At 44.1% G+C, this 27,657-nt stretch overlaps 1 protein-coding gene across 5 annotated transcripts in view; it reads right to left on the bottom strand.

The window, feature by feature from the left end:
• Positions 1-27,657, bottom strand: part of TDP1 (tyrosyl-DNA phosphodiesterase 1) — a 92,059-nt gene that overhangs the window by 4,475 nt on the left and 59,927 nt on the right. For 3 of the 5 annotated variants that reach the window (XM_042944047.1, XM_042944049.1, XM_042944048.1), the window contains 3 exons: positions 18,222-18,324; positions 5,787-5,895; positions 4,880-5,212 (listed from right to left, as the gene is read on the bottom strand). In XM_042944047.1, coding sequence (XP_042799981.1) covers positions 5,124-5,212; positions 5,787-5,895; positions 18,222-18,324 — 301 coding nt within the window. In that variant the 3' untranslated portion in view covers positions 4,880-5,123. Of the gene's footprint in view, positions 1-4,879; positions 5,213-5,786; positions 5,896-18,221; positions 18,325-18,345; positions 18,403-27,657 lie in introns of those variants that run through there. The other 2 variants (XM_042944050.1, XM_042944052.1) reach the window with 2 other exon arrangements.

Raw genomic sequence — 27,657 nt, 5'->3', positions numbered from 1 at the left:
CCGAAACCAACATCCACACGAGCAGCTGCTCAGCCCTGCCAGCCCGCTCTTAGGGGAAGCTCTCCCTTCCTCCCGAACAGAGAGGTGACACGGTAGCTCAGAGGATGGCCTGGCAAACAATGCGAGGCTCTCCTCACAGTTCAGTGTTGAATCATCTGTGGAATAATTGCAGAGCCAGCACGCACAGAGCAGCATCCAGCGGGACGCGCAGGGAAAGGATGCCAAAGATGGCAACAAGCTACCAGGACTCTGTTCTCCTCTTTGACCTTGAGAGAGTGCGAAAGCCCGAAACCACACACTCAGTTAAACCAGCTTGTTAGAAAGCCAGAAGCCCGGCCCGTGTGGAACTGTGTTGCAAGCTCGCTTCGTAAGAGGTGAGGGTTTGGCAGGGCTGGAGTCCCGGGAAGATGCTGCTGGACACTCCCCGCAGCTACACACCGGCCTCAGCAGGGCACCAACTGTCTCCCACTGGGAGCACCTCTTCTGCGGCTACACTTCGCCCGTCTTTTCCGCAAACTGCTCTATTGGTAACATCGGCTCTACTTCATCCCCAAGGCAGAGCACCCCAGGATCCTTGCTGTAAGAGCGGCTATTAGATTCACCACCAATGCAGGGTTTGTGATGCACACATCTGCCAGTCAGCCAGTAACTTCGAGACCACCATTGCATTTCCTCCTCTCCCTGTTGGCCAACAATGATCGAGTAAGGTGACCGTGCTATTCACAAATCTCTGGACACTCTGCTTTGTAAGTGAGCAAATGTCGGTATCTGTGAGCTGATCACCTGCCATGCTGGCTGTCTCTCTGCTGGGTCTTTTTGCCCATTATTCCTGGAAATCAGCGTTAATACTTGCGGGGCTTAGAGGAAAGCCTGTTTTAAGCAGCCCCCCAAAACTGTCCCATGGGAGAAAAATGTGCCTCACCATATAGGCATGTGCAGATCTGAGGGATCTGTTGAGTGTTGGCTGGGAGCCAGGCACAAGGCTGTGGTCCCCGGGGGTGCAGTCCCGCGGGGCAGACACACAAGCAGGCAGGCCACGGTCCTGGAATTCTGAACCTCACGTCTGCGCTGTGGTTCTCAAAGCTGGCTGACGTGACAACTGCTGGTGCACTTCTCCACAACCCACCTCGAGGGACCTTGTTTCAGTCGGTCTGGGTGGGGCCCTGGCAATACACGCTTTTACCAAGTTCTAAAGGTGATCTTAACACAGAGTCTGGGATGAGAAGCTGTCTTTTTCCTGAGACACAATGAAACAATTTAAAACCGGAGTGTGATAGAAGATATGCATGGCAGCTGTGTAGAAGACAATGTCTAGTGGGAAGGGGCCCAAACCAGGGAGATGAACAGGTCATGATCTCATGGTTTGTGAATTAAACCCTGCGTCAGGTTCCGCGCCTATAGCGTGGAGCCTGCTTAGGATTCTCTCTGCCCCGTCTCTAAATAAATAAATAAATATTAAAAAAAAAAAAAAGCTAAGCTAGACGTTTGGTGTCAGCCTTCTGTTTCTACTATGAAACAAAAATAGATTTTATTAACAGAGATGATCAAAATCATGTCTAAAAACCTTTCCTGGTTCTCTGATTTAAAAAAAAGTCCTCATTTCCAAAGAGCTTTCAAAAACAGGTCTTTAAAAGTGTATCAACGATTTTATATGACTTCTTTTGCATTTTCTTTGGATTAGAAAGTTCAATCAGCTGTTTCCCTTTCAAAAACAGTTTATGAATCTGCCTCTACTATTTAGCAATAATTCTGATAGGTCTAGACTGAAGTTTCGGAATTCAAGAAATTATTGCAAGTGAATCAAGCAGTAGGGGGAGTGGCTAAACTATATGGGAACCAATGGTTTAAAGCACTTGAGAGAAATAATCATACACTATGTATGTGCTTAATCTAGACCATGTGCATCACATGTGCCAAGGTTTTAATGACCTCTTCAAATGAGCAATTACATACTCAGCTAATCAGCTTAGTTCCACACACTTAAAACTTAAATCTGAAATATACTAAACCTGCAAAAGGTATATACAACTTGGCAAATACGACCTTAACCAAATGATCAATATTGACTTCATCAGTAATCAGGTAATTATCACGTGGCTCCTTATATGATGCACCAAGAAAAACACATTTCCTCTGTGGTATTCTTGGCAAGAGTACACAACCTGGATCTACTTGTGAAGAAACAGTGGACAAACCAAATGTAGAACGTCCCTCACCGACTATAAAATAACTGGCCTGTGAAGGGTGCCTGGGTGACTCAGTCTGTTAAATGTCTGACTTCGGTTCAGGTCCTACTCTTGTGGTTTGTGGGTTCGCGCCCCACGTCGGGCTCTGTGCTGACAGCTCAGAGCCTGGAGCCTGCTTTGGATTCTGTGTCTCCCTCTCTCTCTCTGACCCTCTCATGCTCAGGCTGTTTCTGTCTCTCAGAAATGAATAAACATTAAACAATTTTTTTTAAATAAATGTTAAAAAATAAAATAAAATAACTGTCCTGTGCTCAGCAAAGTGTCACTATCATAAAACAAAAAGCTTCTGGAACTGTTCCAAATTAATGGAGACTAAAGAGACACGATGGCCAAATGTGACATGTAACCTGGAACTTCCCTTTTGCTATAAAGGACATTATTGGGGCAACTGATGAAATACGAATAAATTCTGTAGATGATAGTACTGAATCAGTATTAATTCCTTTTGATAACTGTACTGTAGTTATGTAAGAGTATTTTTAAGAAATATATATTGAAGTATTTGCTTGCAATTTTCTCTTAAATGGATCAGAAAAAAGTTAACATGAGAAAGGAGATATGCAAATACTCTAAAACACTGACATTTGGGGACCCTGGGTGAAGAGAACATGGGAATTCTTTGTACTTGTAACTTTTTTCTGAATCTAAAATTATGTCAGAAATTCAAAGAAAAGAATATTGTAGTTGACTCTTGAACAACACGGGTTTGAACTGCATGGGTCCACTTACACGTGGACTTTTTTCAATAAATATATGCAGTACTCTAAGTGTATTTTCTCTTCCTTATGATTTCCTTCACATTTTCTTTTCTCTAGCTTACTTTATTCTAAGAATGCAGTATATAATACATATACAAAGTATGTGTTAATCGACTTTTCATGCTATCAGTAAAGCTTCTGGCCAACAGTAGGCTATTAGTAGTTAAGTTTTGGAGGAGTCAAAAGTTATATGTGGATTTTCAACTGCACTGGGAGTCGGTGCGCCTCTAACCCCTGCACTGTGCAAGGGCCAACTGCATACATATACTGTATGTATTTAAAAAAAGGGGGGATAGATCACTTAATAGAATATAACCAAAGCCTCTGAAGTTCTGTATGTTCCATTGTTTTTTTAATTTTTAAGTTTGAGAGAGCGTGCGTGCACATGTGTGTGCATGCATGCAAGCAGGGGAGGGGCAGAGAGAGGGAGGACAGAGAGAATCCCAAGCAAGCTCTGAGCTGTCAGCACAGAGCTCAGCTCAAGGCTCGATTCCACCAACCATGAGATCATGACCTGAGTGGAAATCAAGAGTCAGATGCCCAACTGCCTCAGCTACCCAGGCACCCCTGGGGAATGCTTTTTCTACTGGAACTGAAGAAACTCTGGGATATTTTTAAGGCTCCTTGATCTCTTTCGTTCTTGCTTTCAAAGTCCTTTGGAGATTAGGATTAAGTGGAGGAGGTGGAATTCTACCCAAGGTTCTGGGCTGGGGGTGGAAAGTACATAGCCCAAGGCCAGACTAAGGGAAGTCAAGCTTAAGTCAGTCAGTCCCCACCTCCGCTAAGCTTATTCAGAATTCAGGTTTAAGGCAAAAAAAAAAAAAAAAAAAAAAAAAAAAGGAACATGAAGAACAGACAGGGGAGAAAAGACGAAGCCACAGCGTAAAGCCAGCAGGTGGAAGGAGAGGTCTTCACGCTCATGTCCTGAGACACTGGGCAATCAGGGACTGCCCTGCACAGGCCTTAGGCTCTTTTCATCATCAGCTCACCAAGGGGAAGGAGAGAAAATGAACACTGATCCACCATTATGGGCCAGGAACTGACCTGGATATTTTAAATAACAGCAACAATAGCTAACGTTTATGAACTGCTAACTCTGCACTAGATACGGTGTTAGGTGCTTGACAGATAAGATAGCATCTTGGTTACTCTTTTCAACAACTCTCTGAAGTAGACACTCTTATTTTCCCATTTTATAGATAGAGACACTAAGGCCTAGAGGAAGCAAACAACTGCCCAAGGTCACTTAATAAGTTGCACAGCTGGCAACACAGAAACACAGCCTGGTTCTCTAGCAGTTTTCATTTGCTTGTGCAGGGGGTGGGGGCGGGGGTACAGATTTTCTGGAATTGTGACAAAACCGATATAATCTTGCTAGTGAAAAATGAAAATGCATGAATATACAACAAATTTAGAGGATTTAACAAATTTAGAGAATTCAAACATACACAGCTTAGAAAAAAGGAAAAAGAAAAGCCTTCTGAAATTTACTATCAACACAACTGTTTATAGCTGTAAGTCACCCGCCAGAAGCAGCCGGCACACTAACAGCAGGAGACAGTACAAACTGGGTCAGATGTGTCAGTACAATCTAAGAAACAGGTCCACTGGCAGGGGCAGGTTTGGCGTGGTTACCATGAAAAAGCCAGAAAGGGTGAATGAGGGTGGGGCAGTATCTAGAACGCACCGAGCACCGTCCAGGGAAGAAAGGGACCCACTGTGCTAGGCTGACTCTGTTAGGGAATTAGAGATTTTGAATCTTAATGGCGTGAGGGCATTAAAACTTTCCAATCAAGAACAAAGATTTTCCCGTTCAGATTCAGCATTCACTCAAAAATGGTCGACTATGGTCTGGCTCTCTGTGTAGGCACCTACCTTCCAGGAGAAATACGCTGGTTGTAATAGGACCTTTCGCCATTTTAAATTAACAGGCACATCCTGATTATACATCCGCTCTATGTGAGTCTAGTAAGTGTGAACTCGCTTCAAAGACAGACATTCTGGGCCCGAGGAAAGTGGCCCTGCAGCCTGTGGGGCTGGGTCAGAACCGGATGCCATTCATGCCAGCCAGCTTGCCTCCAAAAACACCACGAACCCGAACCAACATTCCAATGACCTTCTATGACGGAAAATACTTGGTCACTGCCTTTAAGAAAGTCACAGCTTTGGGCAGCCAGGGCATCTCCCTTTTAAGAGGATGGGAGGTATCTGTGAAGTCAAAATTATTTTCATCAAAATATTAAGCCATTATTTATTTTCACTTTTTCACGAGTGTACAGATGCTTTGTTACATCCTATCACAACAGAGCAGTTATGAGAATTTAACTATCTATCTTTCATTAACCCAGCTAGTAAAAGAGGTTTGCAAAAATTGTAGATAATGCCATTTTCCTCACTTTCTTTTTTTTGGGGCGGGGAGGGGAAATTATATATATGTGTGTGTGTGTATATATAATTAGGTCTATTACTATTACTTTAAAACTAACCAAAATTCTTGGTTTTAATTTCTAATATAGTAAACATCAAGAGATCTAAAAACCCATGTAAATAAAAGCTCTTTGTGGTCCTTAATAATAAGAGTGCAGAGGGATCCTGGGGACCAACCGTTTCAAGAACCACAGCTCTTGCGGCCCCAGACAGGGCAGCAAAGGGGCCTCCTCAAACCTGCGTTTCCAAAGTTTTCCATGAGCCAACCTCCCACTGGGAGACCAACGGCTCTCTCCTCGGCACTGTTTCTCTTTTGGCGTAAAACACGGACACTTTCCCTTCACCTGTGTCCTACCTTTACTTCCATACAGTTCTGGAGGAAGATCATATGGCACAGGAAAGGAGGATGTTGGCTCCTTGCTCCCTGAGAAGAATTTCTGTTTTACTCTGAAGCTGTCCAGGCCCTGCAGACACACAGAAGGAATCTATGATTGCACCGTATTTGCTGAAAAAGACAGATCTCATGCAGCAATTATATCTTGATGGTACTCACAACAAAATTCAAATTATTTCAGAGCTATTTTTGATGTTTCATAGGTCAGATATATTCACGACTCCCCTAAATTAATCTTTCCGAAAATAAAAGGCTCACATTTTAAAAACTAAATTATAACCAAGTTCACAGAAGTTTAATAGAGAAAAGAGAGAGAAAAACAATTTTGGATATTATAGCCTATTTCTACTAACTGCTATGTACAGTTTGAAGGAGTGTGTAGAAGACTGTATATAAATACCTCAAAATACTTTCAATATTGCTATAGTAACAGGCTGCTCACTCTGGTGTAAGAATAAAAGTTGCCTTCATGTATAACGAAAGTGTTCCAATATAATATGATAGGAATATGAAAACAAAAACTCTTCAAGACTCACCAAAATGGAAGGTTTATTCCAAGAACTCCAGAATAGGGTATTATTTTTAGATCTTATCAGGATACAAGTTAACGTGCTGTATTTAGGCTGATGTTTCTAACCACCACTGCCTTCCAGCACAGGGCCTGTGCAGCAGGGCAGGCGCACAATACGTTAGACTCATTCTCCTCTTGCCTCCACACATTATCATCCTCTTCTGGTTTCCTTTATGGGTTATCCTGGCACCTTGCTTGCAAGGCAGTCTGTCTGTCCATCTCTCGTCCCTTCTGTCCACACAACCAAACAGGTACCTACCATCCATAATCTAAATACCCACATATTCAACAGGGTTAATGTCTTTGGAACCCACACAAAGAACTCGAATAGTTCTTAGTCTTGGTGATCACATAACTTAGTAGGGGAGGCTGCTCATGGGCACAGAGTAGGACACGGTAAGAGTCGGGAGTTACGCTAACCAGGGCTTCAGGCAACCTGAGCTCTAACATTGCTCTGGCATTTACTGAGCTGTGAGAACGGCTGATATTTGCATTTGTTCGTTCAACACATTTTTTTTAGTGTTTATTTAGAGAAAGTGAGAAAGTGCGCACACTCGAGTGCACATGAGCAGGGGAGAGGCTGAGGGAGGGGGGACAGAGAGAGAATCCCAAGCAGGCTCCACGCGGAGTGCAGAGCCCGACGCAGGCCTTGGTCCCATGTACTGTGAGATCATGACCTGAGCCAAAGTCAAGAGTCAGATGCTTAACGGACTGAGCCACCCAGGGGCCCCTCGACACAGTATTTCTTGAGTGCCTCCTCTGTGTCAGGCATCAGTGCCAGGCACTGAGTGCTTAAGAGTTAAAGATGCCACTGTCCCCGTCTTCGTGGGGTACACAGTCTAGTGGGGAGGCATCAAACATACGCATTTATCCAAGTAAAGTAACTAGAATTTGTGATGAGCACTGTGAGGAAAAACAGAGGAGTACTGGGAGAGAAAAGGAGACTTGTTTTAGACTCGGGGGAAGGAAATGATCAACAAAAGTCTCCCTAAAAAAGTGACATTTTAATCAGGATCTGGAAGAGGAGTAGGGTTAGGAGAGGTGAGAGTGGAAAGAATATTCCAGGCAGAAGGAATAGCTTCTGAAAAGTCGCAGAGGCAGCAAAGAGTTTGCATGTTCCAGGAGCTAAAAACAATGGTCAGTGGTACACCTGACCACTTACTTACTTGGGCTCAATTTTCTCATTTGTAAAATCTGAATAAAGCATCTGGATGTCGTCATGGTAAAATGTCTTTCATATCAACACCCAGTCTTGGTGCGCAGCTGGTGTTCAAGCAACACTGAACTGCAAAATTAGGATACAGGTACCTTGCTTGCTTACTCTATAGGCTTTTGCAGAGAGAAAATCAACGCCTAATTGCTCTGTACCCACGAAGACCTATGAAAAGGTAAGTGCGATGAAGAAAGGTCCAGAATGATGAAGGTGGAGACTATTAACACAGTGAAAGGCAGTAAGTGATAGCCTGCTGAACTCTAGACAGAAAAGGAAGAAATGCCTTTTGCCAGTAGTAGGATAAGGAAAGGCTTTGTAGCAAAGATTACAGCTGGGCCTTGAGAAATTGGTCTAATTTTGATAAACAAAGAGATGGCAAGAAAGAACATCAAGGGAGACCGGCATAACTCAAGGCAGAGCTGGAAAAGCATACCGCAGCCACGTGAGGGGGATGGGGAGTGAATAACCTAATGCACAGGGAGAGGACTGAGGAACACTGGAGAGAACCAGATTCGTCAATGTTTTGAATGGGAAGCAGTATGGACATCTGTGGCTCGTACCTATTTAACTGGGCCCAACCCCATGCCACGGTGACTCAGGATATCGGGCATGTGGGCCAAGTCCGAGCCATTGGGGCGGGGAGACCATCCTTCTGTTGGGGAGCTCATTTGGTAAGATGGGAGCCTTGAGCTGCTGGGGGCTCTCACGTATTTCAAAATTAACTTTGATAATATGGCCCCAAACCCCTGGATTCAGCTGTGCCTGAAGCAAGGGACTCACTCTCCGTGTTTGCCTTTTTTCTTACACTGTTTTAGTTGATTATCTGTCACTTACAAACCAAAGCATCACAGGACCCCAGTTAAAGAGCGTGGTCCTTACTCTAACATACAGTGAGGAGTTGCAGGGTTTCGAACTGTGAAGTTCCAATATAAATGCAGCCGGGCACAGATGAGAACAGACCCAACTGGGAACTGTGAGAGCCAGAAGACTGAGAGCGGCTGCCACGCCACCGGGAGATGGATTAGTGCACAGTAATGTGGATACAAATATCAAGCATCGTAACAAAAGCTGAGACACAAACGAGGGGAGTTCGGGAGAGTGAGGTCAGTGGAAAGAGAAGGAAATGGATTTGAAAGAGACTGAAGGAAAACCCAATAAAAAATCAGGGACATACGAGGGCAGAGGAGGAAGCGGGCAGGGAGACCAAGGACGCTTGGAAAGGGACACTGCAGCCTGCCCCTCACCCACACTTCCACCCTGCAGAGGGCTGCTGGGCCATCTGCACAACAGTCACACTGGCATCCCCCTTCACAGCTTACCTTCAACAAGTTCTGGACCTTAATCTATTCTTCCGCATTATCACTTACTTGCTGTGTGACTCTAGGTAAATTACTTAACCTTTCTGGGCATGAGTTTCCTCAGCTATTAAATGGTATGTTGAGAGTAAGTCAGTTATTCAGAACAGTGACTGGCACATGGATATAAATTAGTATAGGGAGTATATTCAGGGTGCTCTTGTGATGAAATTACTATTTTACAGGGAAGGAAATACATTTGGAGGTTAAATAGTCGCCCAAGGCCATTCATCTATTAAGTCGTAAGGCTAGAAATCAAACCCTGACTTACTGATTCTTAGTCTTCTGTTCTTCAACTAAGCAAACAAATGGTCTCACATTCCCCACCAGGAGCCACGACAAAAGAATTCCTTGAAAATTTACGAGGTTATATTAAAGCAGGCCAAATCAGGATGCACCAAATTCTGGAAACCCTGGTTCTTGACATTTTTGAAAAGAGGCCAGAGTTTGGGAAATGAGGTCAATTTAATGACTATGAAGTACTTTACGTGGAGTTTTACATAAAACAACTTCCCTCTTCTTTGGCTCCTGGTCTATTTCTGTTATTTCCAAACAAATCATGGCAAAGCACTGAGGATCTTTATGGTCTGGCCCAGATCTGATGCCCCAACAGGTTTTGGCACAGGCTTCCATCCGTGGTGTCTTACTTCACATAGAAGAAGCTTTGAGCCATCCATGTCTGACAGGGAGCAATATGTTTTTTTCCTGAATGCCATTTCTGATCCAAATTCTAGGGTATTACAGGGGGGAAAAAAAAAAAAAGTACCACTTTTCCCTTCAATCTGGATGTCAAATAATTTGAGGCTGTCTTCTAATTATCATTATTTATATATCAGAGTGATATCACTTGGCGTTTTATAAAACAGAGGAAGGCACCCTCCCAGGCACAGATACTTAAAAGACACTTAAGACAATATATTTATAAAACACCAGGTGAAAGGGTGGACATCTATCACACTGGAGAAATTACTGGCTTTTGCCTTCAGCTCCGGGAGGAGAAGAACTGTTATCACCATGACGGATTAGGTTTAGAGGCTTAGCTTAGCTCAATCACAGAGAACAAGAAACACGCTCAAATTTCATCTAGAGATGTCGTTTACTTTTTAGCTGCATCCAACTAGCATCCTCAAACAGTAAAACCCTATACAAGGCATCAAGTTTTCCTGGGTAAAAGAGCAAGAACGGTGAACCTTCTAGAAGGTTCTTATTCAAAGATGGACTAATTGACCAGGAAGCGAGTTACAGGAAGGTAGCTGTCTTGTCCTTCCTATAACGCAGTATGTGACCAAGTGCAAGTGTTTCCAGGTGGGAGCTTAGAAAAGTCTTCATGGAGGACAGTGAACCCAACAGGCCCGAGAAGGGTGGGGTTTTGACAAGCAAAGGGCTACGTCCCTGTGGTGGGGTGCAGTACAGAAGGAGGAAAGGAAGAGCATCCCGTCACCATGGGTATGATGTCAAGATGTGGATTCACTGCGTTCACCTCTGCCTTCCACCTTCTGCTGAACTGCTTGGGCTACATGCTGACACGGCTACTGCTGACTGCCAGGCACTGTTTCAACAGGTTACGGACAATTAGCTCTCGATTCTCAAACGATGCTACAAGTTCGTTACTGCACTGTCCCCACCTCATACGGAGGAAAAGGAGGCCTATGGAAGTAACAGGTCCAAAGCCTAACAGATGGCAAGCAGAACTCCAACTCCACTGTCACTCTGGCTCCTCTAACACCGTGTGCTGCTAGAGAGTTCCTCTGCTTGATCCTTGGGAGTTCTCCAACCTGTTCTTCTTTGCTCTCTTTCCACATTATTTCGGTTTCTAATGGAGGCAAACAGTGGCGCGGGATCAGTCAACTAGTAAGTGGCAGTGTGCCACCAGTGCCACAGCTTACCTCACCCGTCCGCCAACAAGCACTCACGGGTGCCCGGAGCCCTGGGTGTGTGGGGGGGGAGGGGAGGAGGGGAGAGAACGGCGGCCGGGAGGCATGCTGCTCCAGGTGACAGTGGGCCGTGGTGTCACACAAAGGATTCTGGATGTCGTCTCGTGGGCCAAGAGGAGACAGCGCAGATTTAACGTCAGAGGAACACAGACCCCGGCAGGGGCACAAGGAGCTTCAGAAGTGAAGCCGTAGCCAAGATGGGGAGCAAGGGGACAGACGGAATCAGTCCAGAGAAGACGACAAGGACCTGTAGCAGCAGGCGGCAAAACTCTTGCTAGGGCAGAAGGGACAGGCTGTGGCAACCGGGCAAGGACAGGAGAGGAGGAGGAGAATGCCAGAATGGGGCTTTACTGGCTCAGTGGGAGAACACTAAAGCTTAGGAAAAAACTCCACCTGAAACGGTGTTGACCAGCTGTGGCCCCTTGGGGAACCCTTAGTCCCAGCCTCAACAGACAGCAGGTGGGCAGAAGCGGTGTGGGAGGGGAGGAAGCTAAGAAGGTGGCTCCCGTGCATTTCATTAGTTCTTCCAGCCAGGCCACAGTCCTAGGAGAGCAAATACTTGTGGCATTTACCAATTCCGGCAACAAAAAGACAAGAAAATAGTTTAACCAGAACAGAAAAGACAGACTTGAAGACAAAGTTCCTGTGGATTTGACTGAAGCATTTTTGACTCTGATGACAGAAAACAGAACCTGCCATCTTGGGGGCAAATGAATCTAGGGCTCAGGAGGGGGCCGAGGTGCCCCTCAGCGCTAAGGCAAGTGCAGGAAAGCTCAGGCTACCTTTGTCTGGAGGAAACCATCTTGGATATTGATCTCGGGTTCTCAGATGGTCATGCACATTATTTCCAGAGATCAGGAGCAGCTTGCTGCAGTCACAAAGTGCCAGGCAGGTTCAAGCCCAGGACGAGTCAGCGCCTGACAAAGTAGGTGCTTAATAAACACCGAAATGTATGAAGTCCGTAACAGAAAACTTGTATCTCCTGGATGTACTCAAGGATGCCTTAAGATCTGGAATACAGCTACCAATCTTGGAAATTATCAGATCTTTCCTATATTCTAATTTTCTTGGACCTAAATGAATTAGTCTAATAGTTAAATACATTTAAAGGGACAACCCCCCTGCCAAATTATATACTTGATAAGTTAATATTAGATCCAAAAGAACAGTCTTTAACCACCTACTGTGTAACGACAATAGCTGAGTGCTAGGTACACAGTCAAATGTACCCTTGACATTAATCCCTAAAGCTCCTGAAAGTGTTCACAAAGGAAAAGCTGTCGACTACCTGGCTCTAATGGCAAGTTAGGTTCATCCTGAAATGATGTGTTTACTAACTCATTCATTTAAAAGCAGAAAAAAAAATGTGAACAAATCAATGTTTGGTTACCAGAGACTTAGCTTTCAGATCAAGCCCAGAGATTTCAAATAGCGTCTTTATTTTGATGAATGAAAAATGGTGGCTCTCCATCCACTACTTTGAGGCCACAGAAAATGTCCCTTCACTCAGCCAATGACTAGTTCCTGAGTGACAGGTCCTTATTTTGTGGGAAAGTGCAGAGCTGAGGTTCCTTCTAGGTGACTGCCTCAGCAGTGTCTGAGACCCTTCATTCTGTACCCAAAACTTGCCTGTTTGCAATGCTAACCTCAAGGCAGTGTTCTGGAACACAAGGATCAGAATGTCCTACTAAACAAGGACAAAAGTGGCAACTCCGGTTGCTGATAACTCAGAGACGTGGGTGTTTTGGACATGGAGCTCTGCCTAAGAAGCACAAAGGTGGGCTGACCTCAAGAAACCGGATTCTGGATGATGTCCAGTTAGAGAAATGATTCCAGAACTGGGTATTAAGTCTATTTGGCAAACTTGTAACGGAAAACATTAAAAGGCAGGTCCTGCTAGTACTAAAGAGGGAAACATAAGGCCTCGTTTTACAACAACCTGCATTCTCATCAGGAACCATTTTGACATTAATGGCTACAGAAATTTTAAGACCATCTATTAAATATATAGGCATCGGCATTTGTAAGTACCGCAAGGGACTCTTAAGTGTATGTATGCACATGAGCTTTAATTAGGTGAGTGATTCTACGGTGCGTATTACTTATGAACATATCTGAACACCTACAACACACAACAGCCACTGTGCTAAATTAAGTGGTTTCCGGAGCTACTGACTTCCATGTTTGTTCTCCTCACAGAAAGGACAGTGTGCCCTCCAGGAACTTAAAGGAAGTGACATCAACTACCAGATGCTCCAAGCCCTACGAGAAAGCGGCTCAGAGTCTAGTCAAGGAGACACTCAAGTAAACAGTAACACGGGGGATATGTGATGAGCCAAGGATCTAGAGAGCTGTGGGGTGGGGTGGGGGCACCTGGGGTGGAGACTGCGGAGGCAGGGGGTATGGGGGGTGTAGGGGTGCTGTTCCTGGCACAGATTAAGGCTGGTGAATGAGGACATGGTGGTTATCAGGTGTCTACTTGACTGGGCCACTGGATACCAGACGACCAGTTAAACATCACTCTGGGTGTTTCTGCGGGTGTTTGTAGATGAGATTAACATTTGAATCAGTGGACTGAATAAAGAAGACCGCCCCCCACCCCGCGGTGTGAGGGGGCATCATCCAATGTGTTGAGTGCCTGAGTAAACAAAAAGGTTACGGAAGGGCGAATTTGCTCTGTTGGCTGGGACACAGGTCTTCCGAACTCAGTCTGGGATCGAAAGCATTAGCTCTCCTGACCCTCAGGCTTCCACACTCAGACTGAACCATATCAACAGCTCTCCTGGGTCTCTGGCTGGCAGATGGCTGAGGCTGGGCCTTCTTAGTCTTCAAAATCATGTGAACTAATCCCTCACAATTCATCTCTTTCTATATGTATCTACACATCCTTTCGGTTCTGTTTCTCCGGAGAACCCTAACACAGACGGGCTCGACCCGTAACGGAAACTCGTAGTTCCACGTGGCTGGAACATGAAGGGCCGGAGACAAGAGAAGTGGTCAGGCCCGAGTAGTCAGGAGTCAGGGCCTGAAGAGAAAAGTAGGCCATGCTAAGGAATCTGGCTTCTATCTTACAAGATTTGAAGGTAGGTGACACAATCTGATGTGTGGTCTACAAAGACATTCTGGCAGCCGGGTGGAGAGCAGCTTGGAAGCAGCCTTGGGAAGGATGATGGGAGGGTACTATGGCAGGAACTGACAGTCTCTGGTCAAGGTAGCAGCAGGAATGCCAGAAGTGACCCATTATCAAGCAGCATTAAGGAAGTTAAGTAGCATTAAGCACTAAGCTTGGGTGTAAAAGAGGAGTCAGAAATGACTTTGCACACTTTGAGTTAGGATGATGGGGTGAGGGTAATAGTAATCATTAATCAATTGTTTTAATAACGTAGCTTAAGTGATCAAGAGGATTTGAGGAGATCTACAAGGCCCTTATTATTCTCAGGTATCTTTTGAATAATATAATTTAAATTATCATGATTGGAGGTGTATTTTATAAGCTTCAAATTCTCTGAGAAATGGCCTGATGAGATCACTAATGCTGCTTAAAAAACTGGCAGCTTTCTATTGTCTGTATGGGACAAAGTACAATTCCAGTGGGTCCTGCCTGCCAGTCTCCTTCCAAACAGGAGTCCAACCTCAAGGCCTTGGCCCACATCCCAGCCCCTTCCCAGGCACACGGAATGGCCTGCTGCTTCTCGAACATAACATGCACTGCTCTTTCTGGCTAGAAGCATCCTCTCTCCTGACGGCAGGCTAAGCTCATACTCACTTTTCAAGACCCAGGTCAAATATGATCTTAAAGAAGCCTTCCCCGGGGCCCCCAGGTCTTTTCTCAGAGTCTTTGTATTCTGAACCCCACACACTATAGCTGTCGTCATGTACTATAATAACTTGTCTGCTTCCTAAAATTCTCCAGGAGCTTTCATGAGAATGAAGACTCCATCTTGTTCCTCCTCCTATCCCCAGGGCTACTGGACGCAGGCATGGGGAGCTGGTGGAGCTGAACCAAGTGACTGAATGGTCCTTCCAGGCAGCCAGAATGTTCAGTTATGAGCCTGGGATACATTCTGAGCAGGGGGCCGTGGAGCTGTTGTACTACACAGTCTCTCTTTCAGAAGCTGAGTGTCTCATTCTGTGTTCGAATTACCCCAGCAAAATGACAAATCACCTCATGGCAGAGATCTCTGGGTTACCCTCAGAGTCAAAACCGTATATGTTAATTCTGTGAAGGCCAAGCAAAGGTCCACTGGCTTTCCAGAAACTTCACATACCGGTAAGTGACATAGATGCTGTGATATAGTAGCTTAAGGACAAAGGCTCCTATGCTGCAAAATCCCGACACGGTTTTATGCAGACTGATAAAACACACATCGACTCACTTCCGGGGGAAACCCTCTGGCAGCAGCTATCTCTGGGGTGGCTTCCTAACTCACAACATCTGCCCTTCTCTGGAAACAGGCCCACTACTGGGACAGGGTCAGGACAGTAGAGAGGCGTGAAAAGCAGACCTAAACTTGAGCTATCTGTACATGCGGAATGGCGGGCAAATGAGTGGAGAAGCCACAGGGGAGGAGTCACTAAGGGCAGCGACCCAGACAGGCAGCGTACTGCGGGCGTCCCTGGCGCTGGACCGGCTCCACCCTCCCAAGTCTCCGCTGGGCCACCGATTCCATGACCTTCTCCTTCACATCTTTTCAGGAAACTGCCCCCTTCTGTGGGCTTGTGTAAGCTCAAGCTGGATGCTGTCAAGAGCAAAGAAAAAGACCCAAATATCCACATTCAGCCCTTTGGGTTCTGCTCACTCAGGCCAGTTCCTTCTCTCACAGGTCATAGCACCTAGGCCACACATGGACATTTCTCAACAGAAGTGCCTTTTTAAAATGCCCTTATAGCTCAACTTGACCAGGAAGCTCCTTGGGAGGGTGAGGTCAAGCACTTCTGTGTACTGTCCACACGCCTCATTTTGGCACCTTGCCCAAATGATTTATGGTTCAGTGAAGGACACAGACAATACACCCAGAAACGTCTGATGACAAGACAGGGACAGTCTGGGGTCCTTACTAGTGTTATGTAAGAAGCCTGCTATAAAGCACTGTACTAGGATCTGTATTTCTAGACAAACCAAGGAACTCGATTGCTGGATAAAACCCTATCTTTTTAGTCACTACATTAATTATATGGTCACCCTGCTTGGGGCCTCACTCTTGAATCTGTCGGCCTAGCATAGTAGGGGTGGAATCCATTTTTTTCTATTCTTGCCTGACAGTCTTTGTAAATAACTGAATCTATTCTACCTAAGATGTGCTATAATGGGGCCTCTTTCTTATTCCAACAGTATAGAAGAAAGAATCTAATTTGGGGATTCTAAATGACTGTGCCCAGTTTTTCCTCTATTAGCTGGGTCTAATGTACAGTCAGAAACTGAATCAGAAGTAAAATTAGGAGCTTAGAAGGGTCTAGAGGACCTAAAGCACAATATACTTCTTTCCCACTACCATTTTCATGATGAGGAATTGAGTCAGAATAGTTAGAAACAACTAGAATTTTCCAAATGCGGACAACAAAAGCCAAACAAAAGGGACCTGGAACTTATTCCACTGCTTAAATTATTACTGGGAGATAATCTTGGCCTTAGTTCAAAGCTACAGTCACTAAGTCACACCAAATTACTGCCTATTACCGCTCCAGTGTTGTGAATTTACTACTTCCTATGATAATGCTGAAACATCACAGGAGGGATCAGTGAGAGACTGTGGCTTGAGGGCTGGAATCCGGACAGCTGTGGAACCCTAGGGAAGTCACATCCTTGTCTACAGAAAAAAGGGAACCATCTGCCTCCAGGGATACGGAGGGGAGTCTTCAGTTGTAAGCACTGTCAGGATCTGCTCTGACTCTAGGAAAGCAACAAGATGTGCTAGAATCTTATATTACCCTCTGGAGAGGCCTATTTGACAGTCTTGTAGCAAAACCCCTCTGAGCTGGAGAAGAAAAGGATGGATAAAGACTGACGAAGGAGGAGAGAGGGAGAAAAGAACTTCACTACAGTGGGGAGGGGATAGTGAGGACACTTGGGCAGGGTGGAGTGGGGATGCTTGTTCTCTGGCATGCCGTTTCACATAGATCTGGATTGAAGCCTGAGAACAAGCAGGCAGTGCTCCTTCACTGAAGCTTCTGGTCTAGTCACGTGGTTTACGATGGCGCTGCATCATATGTATGTTTATCGTAAGCTCAAGTACAGCAGGTGGCGAAAAAAGAAAACAAGCATTGGCCATCTTGTCATGTGGGCAGTTCCGACTGCATTCCACCAAGTATGTGAGGGGTGAGACGGTGGTCTTGGGGTCTGTATGCCCCTTAGAGTGAGAAGGTCTCTCTGGGCCAAAGGTGATTTTAATATGTAGAAATCAGGGCCTGTGCGACCAGTTCTGACGTGAAAACCAGCCACCTGTCTGGTGTTCAGCTGCAGAAGCAGAGCTGTTCCAAGCTGGGAGATAAGCTGGCTGTGCCAGACACCTTGAGAGAGTCACAGCTTCCTACACGGTGTGTTTCCAGGGGGCTTACCAGTTAGTCTGATTGCACAGGTCCTGTGACCTCCTGAATTCCTACTCGAGTAGCTGTTGTGAGCCTCCTAGCCTCCTGACTCGGGCTCTTGACACTCCCCTAACCTGGGATATCCTGCCTGCTCCTCTCCCTAAGTACCCGTCAACCTTCCTCAAGCCTTCCAGCTTCCAAAGACCTCCTCCAAAGGAACGTCTTGTTCTTGGCTGAGTCATCCCTTTGGTAACCTGTCACTACCGCCTTGTAACACATCTTCACGTTATGGTTCGCAATATTTAAATACTGTGATTAACTGGGGCGCCTGGATGGCTCAGTTGGTTAGGTGACCGATTTCGGCTCAGGTCATGATCTCACAGTTTGTGAATTCGAGCCCCACGTCGGGCTCTGTGCTGACAGCTCAGAGGCTGGAGCCTGCTTCGGATTCTGTGCCTTCCCCTTTCTCTACCCCTCCCCTGCTCATGCTGTGTGTCTCTCGGCCTCTCAATAACAAATAAACATTTTTAAAAAGTTTAAAAATAAACTAATACATACATACATACATACATACTGCGATTAACTTTACCCAAACCAATTACCCTCAGTCTCTCACCAGGTATACTCCGCGAGAGCAGCAATCTTGCTGTACCCAGAATAGTGAATGCTAAACGTATGTGTCAGCACAGGCTTAGGTTAGAACCCCGGCCTCAGGTCACCGGGACCAAAGGAAGAGAACATACACACCCGACCTGTTCCACATGCGAACCACTCAGGCAGTTTCAAGCGTGAACTTACAAATGCTGATGGCAAGAAAAGGACCCCAAGCTCATAGGAACGGATCATCAGCTGGGCACCATTCTTCTCTAATGCTCCCCAGGCGGCTTTGGACAGATTCGCGCTGCAGGGACAAGGACACAGAAAGGGCTGACTCGATGAGGTATTTCAGTGCAGGTCAAACTTTCACAGCTGCAAGACCCTGGTCAAAAACACACATAGCTGCAATCACATTCACTCAGTGTTTGGCAGAATAATGCGTTTTTTAGAAATGGAACGTTAAATCCTGCCGTGCTATAATCCCCAAGATGTATCTAATCAATTTGGGATAGCTTCATTGTCATCTGCATTTTCCCCCGAGGACAGCTACTAAAATGATCAGCCTTTCTTAGATTATTTTTTCCCCCTGTCCAAAGGCCTTTCTTTCCATGACTCTGGTGTAGCCAGGGTGCCTGTGTTACATAACAAAGTAGCATGTAAGAAAAAATCACGTCAATATAATCTTACATAACATCTTACGCTTCACACTCCTTTTTTCTGCCTTTAGTTTGGGGCAGGAAGTGCTCATTTCTACTTTCAGTCTAAAGAAAACAACTGAGGGTACCTGATCGGCATCTGTATCCGTATAGTAATGGTGTGTTCAGAATCATGTTTTATATGGGCAGAGAGTGGTGGGTATGCCTAAAAATGACAGGATGCAGCGGAAGTGAGCCTTGGAAGTGACCGGAGAGAAGGAGCCAAGATGCCATCAGGATGCTCAGAACAGACCTAAGCTCTGCAGCATCTTCCCTAGAAACATGCTCTCCAGCACCAAACCAGGCTGAGGACTCTCACTTGCCACTCATTGTAAACCCATCATCAACGGGTTTTTCCTCAACAAGGCTCACCCAAATTCTACTTTAAGAATATGGAATATTCTCAGCTATTCAGACCCTTAGAGCCTGACTTCATGGAAAACAGACTTATTTCAAGATTCATTCACTGGGGCATCAAGTATTCTTCTAAAGCAAGCCATAATAGGAAATCAGAGAGTCAAAGAGAAACAGTTACCAAGTAAGGTGAAAAGTGTCATCTCTGTTGAAGGTCCTACGGGAACAGAGAAGGACTATGGAAATCAGAGCTAAGAAAACCGTTAAAACAATTAAGCTAACAAAGTATATGGACAGACATGCCTACCTTCTTTAATGGACCATACTGAGAACAAGAAACTACTTTGATGCTCAAGGGCCACTATCATGAATACCATGGTCTGTGATGGATCATAAAAATGGAAAATGCAGGGGTCATAGGACCCTAGGAAAATGGTTTACTTTCCAAGTCCAAGATGATAGCTTGCTTTTAGGTCTCTCACTCATTAGTAAGACACGGTGACCTCCTGGGCAAAGCCACAGGTCTAATGGCACAACCAACTAGTGAGTGTGAAGTAGAAGCAGTCTCCTTTGGAATATCTCCCCCACTTTCTATGTTAGTGCCTGACTGCTCCCTTGACTTGTAGCATCTAACCATCACAGGCCAGGGGAACTTTCTAGCAGGCCGGTTTTCATTCTTTACTAGTCACATTTTCTTCTTGAGGGCTTATTCCAAGGTAAAGATCAATGGAGGGGCTCAGTTGGTTAAGTGGCCAAATTCAGGTCAGATCATGATCTCACAGTTTGTGAGTTCAAGCCCCTCGTCAAGCTCTGTGCTGAGCCTGGAGCCTGCTTCAGATTCTGTGTCTCCCTCTCTCTGCCCCTCCTCTGCTCATGCTCTGCCTCTCTCTCAAAAACAAAGAAAAACAAAAAAGGTCAAAGGAGACTATGAAGATCCCTCTTCAGATAGTTTCTTCCAATCCCTCCTTTGTATTTAGCTTCTAATAGAATTCTAAGCATCCGGAACCTTAAACTATATCCTTTATAATTGGACTGAAAGTCACTTGTAAGCTGTTGAGGTGATAAATCAATATTCCTTGAAAGAACATCTCTAATGATTTTTTTTTTTTTTAAATGTCTAAATACACTCTGGATCACTGGTACCCAGGGCAGCCAGGACAAGGGGTATTTTTCCCAAACTCTAACCCTGCCTGCAGTGTGTGTGGTGTAGACAGGTACCTCTAAGTGTCCAGCAGAAACCCAGGTATCTTGTGGGTGTCACAGGGACACCACGAGGTTGCCTATGACAAACTCTTTTGTTTCCAAAACTCCAAAGGAGTTATAACTTTTCTCTTCCATTCAGGATCTATGCCCACAGCAGGTCTTGGTTTCTTGCTGTGGCCACTGCCATTACTCAAGTTCATTTCTACCTTGTTCTCTGTCCTTGTTCTTTCAGTTTTCTTCTGACTCCTACTGGATGGAGCTGCCCTCTCCCTTGCCAATGCTCAGGTTTATTTTGTTGTTGCTGGGGGTCAAATGATGCTTTATCAAAGAGGGTTGGGTTTTTCATTTACTTATATTCTTGAGGGTATGGAAGGATTCTGAAAGTTGAGGATTCTAAAGGACAGCCAGAGTTGTACTGCCCAACAGAAACTTTGCCCAAGCTGCTAAGTAAAGGTGAATCAAACTGGCTTCTGGGGGACAGGTGGGTGGCAGTCACAGTTCAACCAGAGAAGCAGAACCACTAGAGTGTGTACAAAATACATATAATTTACAGAAATTTGACTTAAGTAATTGCAGGAGCTTTTAAAGCAGTCTCTAAAGGCCATCTTTGCCCTGATGCTGGAGTTTGAAGTCTGTAGGGCTGACAGAAGTCAGGGAAGGATGGATACACAGGAAGGATGGATACACAAGTTAGAACCACAGGCAAGGAGCTAAAGCCACGAGTAGAGACTAAAACCATGCCTATTCATGTTGCCTCTGGCACTGGGGGTGTAGGTATCCTGCAGAAGCTGGGCCCTTCACCACGGAGCTAAACACACCAGGTGAGACCCAGGTGTTAGAGAAGCTGAAGCAGGATCCTGCAGAGGGTGCAAAAGTCACAAGTCCTGCCGCTGCTTCTTGCCAACAGAGTGAGCTGGCTCAAAAGGACAACGTGTGGGTTATAAAAAGAGCTGCTACTTCCCATCTGCCCTCCAAATCTCCAACAACAATCTCATCTGGGGCCCACCCCAACCAGAAACATACAAGGGAATTCTGGAAAAACGAAGTTCAGCCTAAGCTGAACAGACACATTGCAAACCCACGACAGGATTTGCTGCTGAGTCCCCAACTAAGTTACTCAATGGTCAGTTATTCAACTCGGCAATTTATAGACCCCTTAATGACAGAGCCCATCTGGCAGATGACCCTGCCACAGCTCATAGAACATGCCTGCTAATTAGGGACCTGATCTCAGTCCCTAATATGGAAATTTTGCCCAACACTTAAACCTTTAAGAGTATGTTTAAACTGACTGACAATGTGTAACAAAGTTCCTAAAGGAAAGCTCAGGAAAGCATCGGATTCCACCCAAGATGCATGGAGAAGGCAGGCAGGCCAATGTTGAGAAAAGATCCGGGGATCCCCAATCAGGAGAGAGGACTTCTGTCCTGGCTTCCCCACTAACAGCAACATGCCAAGGCGCTCTTCTTCCCAGACATTCATTTCTTGTCTCTAGAATGACGGGGTTTTGGTCCATGAGGCCATAATCCCTTCCCGGACAACAGTCTACAATGACTAGACACGTTCACATCTAACTAGACAGCTGCCCTCCCCCTATGTATTCCAGCCAGAAAGAATCCATGATTTTCACTGGGAGGTCACTGTTGGGAGCCTTATCTCCACGTTCAGGGGAACATGCTGGGGAAACAGCCATGCAACAACGGAGAAGGGAGCAATGAAGGTGACCTCTGAGACAATCTTTAAAAGCTTAAAATCGGGTATCTCCAGTAGTATCATCTGCCACCTCCAAGCCCGGCCTCCCCACCTCCCCACCTCCAAGCATTTGGTTTGAGCGGCTCATTGAGTTTACTTTCAAGATTCAGAACTTTACTTATATATTTTCATTTTTACTTGAAGTATTGTTGACATATCAATTTTGAGTATACAACAGTGATTTGACAATTACATACATTACAAAATGCTCACAAGAAGTAGGAGTTCAGATTTTGTTAGAAGGTGTACAAAAACGTAAAGATGACTGTTATGGGAACATGTGTCCACTGAAAACATTTCTTTCATCATTAGCCCTCAATCTAGGCAGCAGCTGCAAAGAGTGCAGACAAAGCTAGCAGACTGAGCTTTTAGCAAGACATCTTAGACGACCAGAGCTGGGGGATGGGATACTTTCACAGACAGATGCAAAAAACAGAATGTTGGCAGTAGATGTAAGAGGAGATGTGGACAGAAAGGCTGTGTGACAAGGAGAGAAAATCACAAACTCTAGCTAATGGTGCTGTCACTCCTGTCCTAAAACTCCGCAGGCAGTATGCGTGTCCCCCCACCCCACCCCGGTTACCTTCTGTTTTGCATTTGTATTGCATTTTTTTTCTTGTATTGCCCTTGGGCTCTGTTGCTTTCTATGTACTGAAAGAAAGTTTCACGAGTGATGTGGGAAGATACTCACTGTGAAGATTCAAGCTGTATATAGATATACATAAGGAAATAAGGTTTAATTTTGATGGACTCGGTCACATTTCCTTCTAAAAAGTCTTTCCAATCTAGACTGCCACCAACAATGTACAAGACACTCTTTTCTTCGATCCTTGAGAACACTGGATGGGTATCTATGAAAATTTTTGCTAAATAATAGGCAAAATAGATCTCATTTCGATCTGATTTCGGATTACTAGTGGTGGTCAGTATTTTTAACCATATTTATTGGACATCTAGGTTTAATTCTATGAAGTGACCATTTTAAAATTATGTTACTTGTCTTTTTTATTAGTACACAGGTATGCAGTAGTTTCCTATAGCTGCCCTGCCATAAATTTAGTGACCGAAAAACAGCACAAATTTACCATCTTATACTTGTGGAGATTACAAGTCTGAAAAGGGACGTGCTGGACTAAAATCAGGGCGCTGGCAGGGTTGTATTTCTTCCGGAGGCTCTAGGGAAGAATTCATTTCCTCGTTTCTTCCAGTTCTTAGAGGCCACCTACATTCTCTGTGTCTCCAATTCCTCCACCCTCAAAGGCCAACAAGGTCAGCGGTCATACTGCCTTCACTCTGGACTTCTCCCTCTTCTGCACTGGGGCGCCTCTGTGATTACACTGAGCCCTTTCAGGTCACCTCCCACATGATAAGGTCAGTTGATTAGCAAACTTAATTCCATCTGCTACCTTCACAGGGTCTGGGAATTAGGGCATCTTTGAGGAGCCATTACTTTGCCTCCCAGGGCTTTTCATGTATTATAACTATGCTGCAAATGTTCTCCCAGTTTGTTAAAGTTATTTATGAAAATTCTTTATATTTCAGAAGATCTTGCTTGCTTTTTTTCCCTTTTTGAGGAGGAGTTATCCAAGTTGGAATTTTTTCCTTTACATCTTCTGAGGATGAGGTCTTGTGTAGAAAACCTCATCCATCCTCAAAGGGTGTCTTCCGATGAAATCAATTTCTAAAATATTTTTGAAGCCCAAAAGCCCATCAATTTTTTAATGGCCAAGTGCATTTTTTGTGCCAACTACTAAATCTTTGCCTTCTACAATGGCATGAGAATATCCTTCAGTTTTCACAGCATAGTTTTAGCTTTCTTACTTAGGTCTATCTTCTATCTGTAATTAATCTGTTTATGGCCTAAGTTAGGCCATGGCTTGATTATTCTGCATCAATATCCAAATGCCTTACCACCATTTACTGAAAACAACCACCTTCCTCCAGGTGCCTTTATCAAAAGTCTCTGATTACATCTATTTCTGGAGTCTATTCCATTGATAAGAATATCTAGTCTTATATTAATACCAGTCTTATTCCCATTTTATGCCAAATCTTCAAATCAGGTACTGTAAGTACGCTTCTTTAAAACCATCCTGGCTATTTTAGATCCTTTGTATATATGTGTAAGTTTTTTTTTCTTTTTAGTGTTTATTTTTGACAGAGAGAGAGAGAGAGAGACAGAGACAGAGTGCAAGCAGGGGAGGAGAGGAAAGAGAGGGAGACACAGAATCTGAAGCAGGCTCCAGGTTCTGAGCTGTGAGCATAGAGCCCGATGTGGGGCTTGAACCCACAAACTGAGATCATGACCTGAGCCGAAGTTGGACGCTTAACTGACTGAACCACCCAGTTGCCCCAATATACATGTAAATGTTGTATCAGCTTGTTCTTCTCTAAAATTCTTCTGCCACTTCTAAACACCTTGCATATTCAAATTGTAGAATCAGCTTGTTGATTTTTTACAAAAACTCTGCTGGGATTTTGATCAGGATTGTAATGAAATCTATCAAAGAAGCTGGGAGCAACTGATGTCAATATTGACTCTTTTAATCCATGAACAGGTTATATCTCCACACATTTAAATTCTTATTTATTTATTATTTATTTTTGTTTGAAAGTTTTTTTTAATATATGAAATTTATTGTCAAATTGGTTTCCATACAACACCCAGTGCTCACCCCAAAAGATGCCCTCTTCAATGCCCATCACCTACCCTTCCCTCCCTCCAACCACCCCCCCCCCCCCCCCCAATCAACCTTCAGTTTGTTCTCAGTTTTTAAAAGTCTCTTATGCTTTGGCTCTCTCCCACTCTAACCTCTTTTTTTTTCCCCCTCCCCCTCGGGTTTCTGTTAAGTTTCTCAGGATCCACATAAGAGTGAAAACATATGGTATCTGTCTTTCTCTGTATGGCTTATTTCACTTAGCATAACACTCTCCAGTTCCATCCACGTTGCTACAAAGGGCCATATTTCATTCTTTCTCATTGCCACGTAGTACTCCATTGTGTATATACACCACAATTTCTTTATCCATTCATCAGTTGATGGACATTTAGGCTTTTTCCACAATTTGGCTATTGTTGAGAGTGCCGCTATAAACATTGGGGTACAAGTGCCCCTCTGCATCAGTACTCCTGTATCCCTTGGGTAAATTCCTAGCAGTGCTACTGCTGGGTCATAGGGTAGGTCTATTTTTAATTTTTTGAGGAACCTCCACAGTATTTTCCAGAGTGGCTGCACCAGTTTGCATTCCCACCAACAGTGCAAGAGGGTTCCCATTTCTCCACATCCTCTCCAGCATCTATAGTCTCCTGATTTGTTCATTTTGGCCACTCTGACTGGCATGAGGTGATATCTGAGTGTGGTTTTGATTTGTATTTCCCTGATGAGGAGTGATGTTGAGCATCTTTTCATGTGCCTGTTGGCCATCTGGATGTCTTCTTTAGAGAAGTGTCTATTCATGTTTTCTGCCCATTTCTTCACTGGATTGTTTTTTGGGTGTGGAGTTTGGTGAGCTCTTTATAGATTTTGGATACTAGCCCTTTGTCTGATATGTCATTTGCAAATACCTTTTCCCATTCCATTGGTTGCCTTTTAGTTTTGTTGATTGTTTCCTTTGCTGTGCAGAAACTTTTTATCTTCATGAGGTCCCAATAGTTCATTTTTGCTTTTAATTCCCTTGCCTTTGGGGATGTGTCAAGTAAGAAATTGCTACGGCTGAGATCAGAGAGGTCTTTTCCTGCTTTCTCCTCTAGGGTTTTGATGGTTTCCTGTCTCACATTCAGGTCCTTTATCCATTTTGAGTTTATTTTTGTGAATGGTGTGAGAAAGTGGTCTAGTTTCATTCTTCTGTATGTTGCTGTCCAGTTCTCCCAACACCATTTGTTAAAGAGACTGTTTTTTTTCCATTGGATATTCTTTCCTGCTTTGTCAAAGATTAGTTGGCCATAGTTTTGTGGGTCTAGTTCTGGGGTTTCTATTCCATTGGTCTATGTGTCTGTTTTTGTGCCAATACCATGCTGTCTTGATGATTATAGCTTTGTAGTAGAGGCTAAAGTCTGGGATTGTGATGCCTCCTGCTTTGGTCTTCTTCAAAATTACTTTGGCTGTTCGGGGCCTGTTGTGGTTCCATATGAATTTTAGGATTGTTTGTTCTAGCTTCAAGAAGAATGGTGGTGCAATTTTGATTGGGATTGCATTGAATGTGTAGATAGCTTTGAGTAGTATTGACATTTTAACAATATTTATTCTTCCAACCCATGAGCACAGAATGTTTTTCCATGTCTTTATATCTTCTTCAATTTCCTTCATAAGCTTTCCATACTTTTCAGCATACAGATCTTGTACATCTTTGGTTAGATTTATTCCTAGGTATTTTATGCTTCTTGGTGCAATTGTGAATGGGATCAGTTTCTTTATTTGTCTTTCTGTTCCTTCATTATTCGTGTATAAGAATGAAACTGATTTCTGTACATTGATTTTGTATCCTGCAACTTTGCTGAATTCATGTGTCAGTTCTAGCAGACTTTTGGTGGAGTCTATCGGATTTTCCATGTATAATATCATGTCATCTGCAAAAAGTGAAAGCTTGACTTCATCTTTGCCAATTTTGATGCCTTTGATTTCCTTTTGTTGTCTGATTGCTGATGTTAGCACTTCCAACACTATGTTAAACAACAATGGTGAGAGTGGACATCCCTGTCGTGTTCCTGATCTCAGGGGGAAAGCTCTCAGTTTTTCCCCATTGAGGATGATATTAGCTGTGAGCTTTTCATAGATGGCTTTTATGATGTTTAAGTATGTTCCTTCTATCCTGACTTTCTCGAGGGTTTTTATTAAGAAACGACAATGAATTTTGTCAAATGCTTTTTCTGTATCCATTGACAGGATCATATGGTTCTTATCTTTTCTTTATTAATGTGATGTATCACGTTGATTGATTTGTGAATGTTGAACCAGCCCTGCATCCCAGGAATGATTCCCACTTGATCATGGTGAATAATTCTTTTTATATGCTGTTGAATTCGATTTGCTAGTATCTTATTGAGAATTTTTGCATCCATATTCATCAGGGATATTGGCCTGTAGTTCTCTTTTTTTACTGGGTCTCTGTCTGGTTTAGGAATCAAAGTAATACTGGCTTCATAGAATGAGTCTGGAAGTTTTCCTTCCCCTTCTATTTCTTGGAATAGCTTGAGAAGGATAGGTATCTCTGCTTTAAATGTCTGGTAGAATTCCCCAGGGAAGCCATCTGGTCCTGGACTCTTATTTGTTGGGAGATTTTTGATGACTGATTCAATTTCTTTGCTGGTTATGGGTCTGTTCAAGCTTTCTATTTCCTCCTGATTGAGTTTTGGAAGTGTGTGGGTGTTTAGGAATTTGTCCATTTCTTCCAGGTTGTCCAGTTTGTTGGCATATAATTTTTCATAGTATTCCCTGATAACTGCTTGTATCTCTGAGGGATTGGTTGTAATAATTCCATTTTCATTCATGATTTTATCTATTTGGGTCATCTCCCTTTTCTTTTTGAGAAGCCTGGCTAGAGGTTTATCAATTTTGTTTATTTTTTCAAAAAACCAACTCTTGGTTTCATTCATCTGCTCTACAGTTTTTTTAGATTCTATATTGTTTATTTCT

This window comes from Panthera leo, chromosome B3, assembly GCF_018350215.1.
Source record: "Panthera leo isolate Ple1 chromosome B3, P.leo_Ple1_pat1.1, whole genome shotgun sequence".
Classification (NCBI taxonomy): Eukaryota; Metazoa; Chordata; class Mammalia; order Carnivora; family Felidae; genus Panthera; species Panthera leo.
The sequence above is the reverse complement of the archived record's forward strand: the minus strand, read 5'-3'. Positions and strand labels throughout refer to the sequence as shown.